The sequence below is a fragment of the Corvus brachyrhynchos genome, unplaced genomic scaffold (assembly GCF_000691975.1).
Source record: "Corvus brachyrhynchos isolate BGI_N302 unplaced genomic scaffold, ASM69197v1 scaffold479, whole genome shotgun sequence".
NCBI classification, from domain to species: Eukaryota; Metazoa; Chordata; class Aves; order Passeriformes; family Corvidae; genus Corvus; species Corvus brachyrhynchos.
The window spans coordinates 94,197-104,215 of record NW_008240089.1 but is presented as its reverse complement, the minus strand read 5'-3'; the positions used below and the strand labels follow the sequence as shown (position 1 = coordinate 104,215).

The 10,019-nt window shown below is 46.7% G+C and overlaps 1 protein-coding gene across 1 annotated transcript in view; it reads left to right on the top strand.

The window, feature by feature from the left end:
* GPATCH8 (G-patch domain containing 8) overlaps positions 1-10,019 on the top strand; it is a 38,850-nt gene that overhangs the window by 11,052 nt on the left and 17,779 nt on the right. The window contains 5 exon segments of the mRNA XM_017744745.1: positions 6,867-6,980; positions 7,089-7,133; positions 8,286-8,301; positions 9,133-9,200; positions 9,632-9,718. Of these exon segments, the coding sequence (XP_017600234.1) occupies positions 6,867-6,980; positions 7,089-7,133; positions 8,286-8,301; positions 9,133-9,200; positions 9,632-9,718 (330 nt within the window).

Below are 10,019 nucleotides of genomic sequence, written 5' to 3'. Positions count from 1 at the left end.
GATGTTTTTCATCATTTTTTCCCCACAAACAACTTGTGTTATATTTGGACATGGTGCTTCAGCTTGCTAACAGCCAGTGAATATGAAAAAGCAGGAGTTGCCAGTTGACAGGGATATTTTTTAATTTGGAAAGTATGGCTTAGGGAGACACTTCCATGGAGATATATGATGGTTGTGCTCTGACAAGTGAGAAAATGGTGATTGTAGCCTGTTTTATCTTTGGGGGAACACCTGTAGTTGATAATCCGGAATTTTGTGGTCTCCTGAAAAAATGAAACGAGAAAAGATTGGTTAAAAACATTGCCTGACCTTCGTGTGAAGTCCTGTGCTAAGTGAGCCCAAGGATTTTGAATAAATCAGGAGTTACGTAAGTCAGGAGGGGAATGAGAGGGCTGAGGGAAATCTGAATTCAACCACACTCTAATGATTTCTCTTGGAATGAGTATTCCCCATTAAGTTAAAGTAGTATTATGAAAAGCCAGGAGACTGACGTGCGGAAGTGGGATAATTTGAATCGTACATTTGAAAATATTTTTATAAGCTCTTTGCCTATTCTCCGTCAAATTTTTTGACGAGTCTTGTTTAAAAAAATAATTGTGCTGAGAACTTACGGGTTTTTTTTTTCTTTTGGACTTGTGTGTTTAAGATGAAGTAATAGTACTCTAGAGGTATATCTGTGAGACTAAAGCCAGTAGTTTAATTTCATTTAATTAGACCAGGGGAAACTGAGTAGGTTATCCTGCTGTTTCCTGGGTCATTGCAGGGCCTGGGGAGGGTGGGCAGCTCTGCAGGAAGGGTTTGGAGAGGGCAGGAGGAAGGTTTGTTGTTTACTGGCTATATGGAGGTTACTCTGAGGAAGGATTGACCAGCTCAGGTCCAGCTCATCCTTAGCCAGTCCAGGTAGCAACTGTAATTATTCAACACAGGTTTGCCTCTCTAAAGTTCTCTATTAAGTAAATACTCTTGCCTGATTGCAGCCTTGACCCTTTAAAAACAGCCCCACTGCCTGTACAGAAGCAGTTACAAGTTCCCCCACACCACAAGCTGTGCCCTATATGATTAATTTGATATGTTTAAAAGTATTGATTTACTTCACGTTCCCACAGTATTCCGAAGACCAGGATTATCCTGATCTTTTGTGGTATCTCTGAGAGGTGAATCCCAATCTAGTACTTTGCTATGGCAACAGAAATCACACGATTTGTCATGGCAGAGCTGCTCCTCAGTGTCTCAGTTGTGAATCAAACAGCTCAGGTAATGTGGGGGCTCAGTACAGCTCTGGAATTTCTGTGTGTTTGCTCCTCAAGAACTGCTGCAGCTCATTCAGCACTTGGTTATTGTCATGAAAATGCTCAGAGTGAAACGAAAAGGAGTTTCAAGGTGGGTGGCTGCTGGTCTGTACTGGGACTTGGATTATCTCCAGTACTCAGGAAATAGAAGCAGCAGGTAGTTCTGTTTAGGGCAGGGATGTCCCTTTTTGGGCAGGTCCTTGCAGTGGCAGGAACTTCCCCTGTAGCCTTTGGTCCTGAAGAAATGCCTTCTGTCCCAATTCATCTTCCTATTTAGTAATAACTTCCTTCATGTTTGCTTTCGTTTTTAGCCAAGTTTTGGCATCATTTCAGTGTAACTGTTCTGGAAGAGCTGCTTTGATCTCCCTGGGGAGCAGCTCTGCTGATGTAACATGCGAGGAGAGGGCAGGGCCGTGCCTGTGTCCCCAGGAGCTCTTGGCAGTGCCATGTGGAGCTGGGAACCCCTCCTGCATCCTTGTTCCCTTCCACTCAGACTGAAAGCAGTGAAGCTGCACAGACTGTCAGGGCAGTGCTGTTCCTGTTGATCAAGGTGTGCCCCGCACTGATTGTATAAATCATCCTGGTGATACGGGGAGCAGCAGTTAATAAAAAGTGCTTTGGGTTTCTTTTATCCTTTTGTGAGTACATCTAGCTAGGTAGCAAAGTCAGGTATAGCAAATGTGTTAGCAAATGCTAAAATTCAGTTCCTCCATCAAGCTGTATTATTGTTGCGTGGTTTTCAATTAAAAGAAAAAGCACAAGTGGATTTGTGCTCTGACTTGCAAATTCTGTGAGGATAAATATAGTCAGCACTCCTCCCCTCAGCATCACTATGGTGCAGTTCTTCTTTGGCACATTCCTCCCTAAATCTGTTCAGAAAAGGGAAAACATTCCCTCTTGGTCCAAGGGCTGAGCAGGGTGGAAGAGCAGAAACGTCTGACGAGTGCTGGAAGCTGCTCAGGGCTGCAGGTGAAGCCGTGATCCCACGGCTCAGGCAGGAAATATCCTCTCCCTGGCAGCCCCTGGGGTGATCCCTGGCTGTGGGATGAAGCCGGATCTGAGTCCCTGTTCCAAGGCAGTGCCAGGTGGCTGCGGGCACTGCCTTTGCTGGATGTTCCTCGGGCTGTGGGGAGCAATAAACAGCTCTGACCACTCAAGCAACTGAGATCAGTCACAAATGTGATCGCTTGGCAGCTGCAGCTTGGAGAAATGAGCTCAGGGTTTGAATTCCAAGGTCTTGAATCCTGGTGCTGTCACCCGCTCGCCAAATGGCTTCAGCTCGGCTATTAATGTGTTTTCCATTTGTTGGGTCCTCTGATCTCGTGGAGGCAGACGGTGAATGTGTGTCAGGCCTGTGAACATGGAACAATGAGCATCTGAGGGGTGTTAGATTTCTTTCTGGGTTTTGGAGCCTTGTAATAAATACAAGAAAATACAGGAGAGGCAGATAAAAATGCTTAACAGTGCCTTTATTCATTAGTTATGGGTTGGTTTGGCAACCTTACCCAAGAAATAGCTGTGAACACTCTCTTATCTTCTTATATCTTCACATGTCATCACGGGAACCTCAATCCTGGCATGGAGGAACGTTTCCATGCTTGTGTTTGCAACACAAATCACTGCAGTGGTTTTAAGAGGGATATTCTCATGCGAACTCAGGTTGAGAAACCTGGGTGCTGTGGCTGCTGTCATCATACCCATCTTCACTGCTGTGTTAAACCCCAGCAGACCACAGACTGAAAGGGAGGGTTTGCTCAATGCCTCAGTGTCCTTTGGAGGATGCAGTTGCCCTGTTGTTTGCTTTTGGAGGTGCAAGATCCTTCCCTTGATTCCAGGTGGTGAGTTTGTGTTGCTTGAGTGGGTGTAGCCGGTGAGATCTGAAATCCTTGTGCTGTCAGTGCCACGTGTTACTGTGACAGACGGCCTTCGCCTGGCTCGGAACGAGGCCTTCTGGCCCTTTGTGCTGGTGCAATGGAAGAGCAGTTTTATTAAAGTGGGAGAGATGAGTGTGGGGAAGGGAGAGGCCGTGGCCATGCACAACCTGCCTCGCTCCTCAGTGCAGCCCTGAATCAGACCAGACCCTTCAGCCCTGTCTGCTTACCAAGATGTACACAGACAGCAACTCTTGCCTCGAATTTCTGTCCTAAATCAACCAGTAATTGTGTTCTTGCTCCAACACTTTCTGTGTTGCTCTTTAATCCATTGCCCAGCATTTGGCTAGGAATGTTTTTTGACCCAGACTTCACTATGTTCCTTCCCCTGCAAAAGTTCAAGGAGCTCTGCTTGGTGGCTCAGTGTCAAACCTCAGCTTGGTTTTCTGCAAGTGTCACCCTTGGTTTGTGTGTCTGCAAAGTTTTGAGCTCCCATTGGAAGTTTTCCATGTGATTGGGGTGTTTACAACTTGACTTTCTCTCATCATTTCTCCTCTGCTTAGTAAGGATTAAATTCACAGTGCAGTTTCTGTGTTCTTGGAAAACACTTTCTTCTCTCTGGAACTTTGTTTGCCACTGAGGATGATGGACCTTTGTTTGAATCTCTTGATTGTTTATACCCCTTCCAGAAATCTGACATAAACAGGATGATCTCACAAATCTAATTCCCAAAGGGGACCAGGATTAAAGCTTGCCCTTGTTTGCTTATTTGCTTCTTGCAACAATTGGAATGAGTTTGGTAATGTGGTGTCATTTTTAGCCAGTGAGGAGCACCCCAGGCTTGTGCACCAGTGAAAATGAGTGGATTTTCTCTCCTCTCCCCTTCTGAGGTACTGAATGAGGAGGCTGAATTTTCAACAGGACAGGTCTTGCTTCCTCATAGACTCTTAGGGAGCCCCGTGCTGCCAAGGCCACCACTAACCCATGTCCCCAAGTGTCACATCTACACAGCTTTTAAATCCCTCCAGGGATGGGGACTCCACCACTGCCCTGGGCAACCTCTGCCTGGGCTGGACAACCCTTTCCATGAAGAAATGTCCCCAGTATCCAACCTAAACCTTCCCTGGCACCATTTGAGGCTGTTTCCTCTTGTCCTGTCACTTGTTTCCTGGAAGCAGAGCCCAACTCCCTTGGCTGTATCGAAATGGTCCCAGGAGTGTTGAGTGTTGTAAAATCCTCGTCTTTGAAAATGCAGCTCATTCATGAGCACAGGGACTCCTCCCCATCTCCCCCTTCCCAGACAGTGCAGCTGAAGGTGAGCCCTGTGTCCCTATGGATCCATTCCTGCAGGTGTTGGTTGCTGACTCCAGACACCTGTTTCCCTTCCAGAGCCTGCAGTGGGGTTTGTACTGACTGAACACACCAACCTTTATCCACCAGAGAAACCCAGTGCTGTGGTCATGAAACTGCCCTGCACACAGCTGAGGGATAGTCCCTTTCCAGGAGCAGCTAAAACTCCCTGCAAAGTTGTGTCTGACTGTGGGTTTCAGTTGCAGCATAAAGATAATGAATAAGGAGAAATCCTCCATGTCCAACAAGATCAGATCTTGTTGTCTGTGTCCTCTGGAAACGCTGAGTTTATGAAATTCTCCTCTGGTGACAAGTGTGATATCAATCAGTCCTCTAGGATTGCATCCTACAAAGCTCGTACCTGGGGGGAATTTCTATGAAGATGTCAACAAAACAAGCAGGATTACAGTTGTGTTCCTTCTGTGGTGCTTACACACTGTGCATAAGGGACACACTGAAAGAGATTTGATGGAATTATGTTAACACTGAATTTTTGGGGTAATTTTTTTTTTTATTCCTGTCTGAATGTCTCTTTAGCAGAGAAACTTACCTGTTGGGATAGGACAAGGAGTTGGTGTTAGAAATTTTAATAAGGATCAATTTACATCAGATACTGGGAAGAAACTCTTCTCTGTGAGGGTGGGGAGGCCCTGGCACAGGGTGCCCAGAGAAGCTGTGGCTGCCCTGGATCCCTGGATGTGTCCAGGGCCAGGTTGGATGGGGCTTGGAGCAGCCTGGGATAGTGGAAGGTGTCCCTGCTCGTGGCAGGGGGAGGAACTAGTTTTTAAGTTCCCTTCCAACTCGGACCATTCTGGGATTCTGTTGCCATGATGCTGTTTTTGGAGGGAGGAGTTCCCCTGAATCTGCAAATCTGATGAAAACTGTGTTTCTGTTTTGACTTGTTAAAAACAGGATAAAACATGGGTTGGTGTTGCCAATGCTGGTGTTTCCAGATGGGCTCAGATGGCAGCTCCGGCTGGGATATTCCCATTCCAAAGGGCAAAGCAGCACCCGTGCCATGTCCAGAGCCAGAGCATGGCCCTGAAGCCACAGTCGTCCATGTGCAGTATGACCTGTGTCTGATACCAAAGCCCTGAAGCCTTAGGATGAATTTTCCCAAGATTTATTAATTTATAGCACTGGGGGGGGGGGGAGGAATTAGGTCGTCCAGTAACTTTATGCAATTAAAAAGGAGGGAATTTGGAGAAGCCTGCCTGGCCACGTGCTGCCTGCTCCCTGCCACTGCAGGGCTCTGGGAAGGGGGCGGCTGTCGGGCTTTGTTTGGGGCTGAGCAATTTTTCACAAGCTGGGAGAAAGGTTTTCGTATTTCTTGGGGAGAGGAAAGCAAAACAAGTACAGCTGGTCAGTTTGGGAATCTCATTTCATTTCTGAGTCCAGGGCATCATTACTAACCTAATTCACTTTGAGATCGGGTTTTTTAAGGTGTGACGCTTGTGTGAGCTGGTTATTTTTCCCATCCCGCTGGAGCTTCCTGCTCTGTCCTCCACAAGATTATCCCTGTGTGTGGAAGTGTTTGATGCAATAACCCTCTCTGCTTTGGGTTCTGCGGCCTGTGCAGTGACCAGTCTGTGAAGGAGTTTGTGACCTGCCTCAAAAAGAAAATAAATGTTGCGGGGTGCAGGGGCTGGGGCAGGGACACAGCAGGATCCAACCTGGGAATTAGCTGTCCGTGTGGCACTGCTTGCAGCCCTGCTGAGTGGCAGGAAGTGTGGGAATTCTGGGCCTTGGAAGCTTATGTTCCCTTCAAAGCATGCTGGTGCACCGGAAAGGCTCAGCAGGGACCCCAAACCTCGGAGGCTCCCAATGTCCGAGCCAGGTTTACGTGCTGGGAAAGGTCCCGTTGTCATGGCCAGCAGTAGGATAAACTTTCCTTGAGGAAGTTCCTTCAAAGGAGAAGTAATGAGCTTAACTTGCAGAGTCCCATCTTCCCCTTTGGTTGCTCCCCATGTCCCACCTGGCAGCCAGCGGGTGAGGGGTGGCCCTGAGCCTGTCCGTGTGCCTTCACCATCTTGGCTCTCCTTGGACACGGAGCGAGGCCACCCCAGTGCCCAGCAGTGTGTCCTGCTGCCCCAGCTGGCTCCAGGGGGATCCATGTGGGGCTGGCACTACTGCCATAGCTGTGCTGTGTGCCTGGACATGCCACTTGTCACCTGGGTGTCACACAGGGTGTTCCATTCATAGTGAAATGATGGTTCCGTTTAAAACAAAGGCATCGCTTTTCAATGGAATATTCTCCTCTTAGCTGCAAGCAGAGCTCCTTTTGGCCCAGAATTTGTTATTTCCTTAAGATTCTGATTTGTTTCCTTTTTAAATTGCCTGCTTACGTGTGCCTCAGTGCCTCCTTGGAGCAGGGCCGTCACCAGGAGCTCTCCCAACACCCAAAAGGAATCAGAGCTGCTCCGATGGCTCCCTGGTTCCGCAGGGCAGAGCACGGTCATGGGGTGGAGGGGTGAGCAAGAAGCCTCCTGTTATTTTTTTTAACCCATCCTCCCTGCCAAACGGCCTATTTTCTGCCCCTAATGGTTTCTGCCTAACAAATGGTGTTTCTTTTTTACAGCGTTATGATCCTGGACTTGTTGTGGTGATGGTAAACTTAGCAGTGGTAATTTTTTATTTTCAGACTGAATTACTCCTTTTGTCATCAGTGCACCAATGTTAGGCTTACTTTCTCTGTTGTAGCCATCATCCTTCTGCTTGGTCTTTCATTTTCCTTTCCTTTCCTTTCTTTATGCACACTTGTCTGATCCTTGTTCATTAAAGGGTATTGCTAAGAAGGGATGTTTCTGTTTGTGTTAGAACTGCCAAAATCAGTTTAAACATAAAATTTTAATACTGTCCAAACTTGATTTTTTTTTTCCCCCCAACACGATGGGCACTAGCACTTGCTACTGCAATTTCCAAATAGATTTTGAATTTAAAAAACCAGCCCAAAAAACTTTGACTGCCTTAGAAGGCAAAAGTACTGATGCATTGTTTGTATACAGGGGTTTACCAGGGCAATGAGGCTGCATCAAAAGATCTCAATTGCTGGAGAAACAAAACAAAAACAAACCAAAAATACCCAAAACCAAACCAAAACAAAAAGAAAAAGCTTGGAAAAAAAATTTACATAATAAATTGTTGGCACTTGGTGCCAGCCATTCCATTTGGGTTCACCACTTACCAGTAAATCCCTGGCTGAGACGTTATGAAAGTGATATTGCACCTAGGAAGTCATTTTTATAACCTGTCTTTAATTTGGTCCTTTTGCTAAAAATTGCAGTCACTGCTTACTGTATTATACCATTGGGCGTAAGAGAAACCTTGTCAAAGATTGAGCATTAAATACCCAAAGGAAAGCTCAATCCAAACCATTTCAGATCAATGTGATCACTACTTTTGGACCTGCTGGATACCTGCCTGTCAAATTCCTGGGCATGTCAACAAAACCGTGAAGCAATTAATTAAATGGATTTATTTCTGAATAAAAACACATGTCTGTAAGGTTCAAAAGCCCCTCTGGGGCTGTAGCTTTGGCAGGAATTATGGCTGATGCTGGCAAAGAGTTCACACCTATCCAGGTTTTCTGAGGCAGTTTTAAAGACTTTAACCTTTTGCACATGTGGATGGCAATGGACTATTTTGGCATGACTCCAACGTGTCGATCTTTTAGCCCAAAGGTATAATACCTGTGTATGTGTGTATAACAAAAGAGTTGTTTACACCAAACAAGAGCAATAATAAGGGAAGTAAACATTCTGTTTTCTCACTCAAGGTTTGCACCGGAGAAGGTAAGTACTTTGTCAGTGGGTTACATCACAACCACCAGTGCCAGTTGTGATGTAAAAATCAAAATAATAATTTAAAATAAAATAAAAAAATAAAAAGCTGTGGTAGTAAAGTGCTTGTCTGCCCCATTTTGCTTTGTTTGGCTGGTTATGAGTGGATTAAAGATACGATTTAAAAAAAAAATATAAATCTCCAGCATAGTTTGATTAGTTCAAAGTCAATTTTCTTCGCAACCAGTCCTTTTCACAGCTTACAGGTGACACAGCGGGGCCAGAGCATCGCTCTGGGGGCTGGGGGACCAGGGACCGACCGCCTGGCCTAGACTGGGTGATTGGGATGGGAGAAGTTTGGCTTCTGTGCCATCCTTCTCCTCAGCATTCCTTACTCCTGGGGAGGGACAAAAGCTGGTGGGAGGGAGGCTTCCACATCCCGTGCAGGGATGTTCTAATTGATTATTCATGAGCTCCAACAGTGAAATGTATTTAGCAGCTTCTTCACTCCTATGGGAGGATGAGGAGCGTGATGTGGAAGCCTTGAGGAAAAGGTTCAAGTCCTGTTATCAGCCTCTTCCCTGGGCTTTCGTGGGGGAACATGAGCCACAAGGAGCTTTTACATGAGCAGTTAATGTTCAGAAAATGCATTTGTCATGCTGGGTGCCGGTCGGAGCTGGCGCAGGGTTGGCTGTAAGCTGTGAGAATGGCTCGTGTTTGGTTCACTGTAGCTTTCTGGTCTCTGCACTCCAAGGCAAGATCTCTAACCACCCAAACCCAATGTGTACAGCGAGCTGTCGTGCTGGGCTTCTGCTGACCCCTCTCTGTGTGTTCCTCTTCCAGGGAGGACAGATCCCATCCCTATTGTCGTCAAGTACGATGTCATGGGCATGGGCCGGATGGAGATGGAGGTGAGCTCCCCTGGCCCCTCACCCCTGCAGGGCTTCTGGGAGTGGGTGGGAGAGACATTTAAAAGTGAGAGTTTGTGCACCCAAGAACAACTTTCTCTTAAATCAGCGCAGTAAGAAAACACTTCTCAAAATGCATCCTCTGTTTATCCTTGTGAGGCTGAGTTCTGGGGTCTGGATGCTCCCCAAAATCCCTGGGCTGTGAGATTTCCCCTCCCCAAAGCTGCTATGGGCCTGCCAGGACCCTCCACATCAGGGGGATTAATGACCTGTTTTACACTTGGGGTGACAAAAGAGGGAAGGTAAAGTACAACATGCATAGATTCTGTTTCAGTTAAAATTGTTAAGTTGTGCTTTCGGCAGATTTGATAATGCAGTGTATTTATGGGCCAAATTGCATCTCTTCTTCTTTTCTCTATTTTTTTTTTAAACAGCTCGACTACGCCGAGGATGCCACAGAGCGGAGGCGAGTGCTGGAGGTGGAGAAGGAAGACACCGAGGAGCTGAGGCAGAAGTACAAGGTACAGAGAGAAGGGCATCAACATCAGAGTGTCCGTGGGCTGGGTGGGAAAAGATTTGTTCTGATGGGGCTGAGTTCTCCTCGTTCTGCCGCAGTGATGGCTGTAGGAATTCACTGTTCTTGGGTTTGGTCATTGTGGAGATGATTTACATTTTAACACACTGGTTATTCACTTCCTGGCATCAGCCTTCATGTTTGTTTAGCTGCTGAAGAGCCCCAGGACAGCTGCGGGGGTTTCTCCGTGTGCTTTGCTCTTGTTCTGGAAGGAACAGTCCTGGGGTGAGCAGGACATTTCCTTCCCT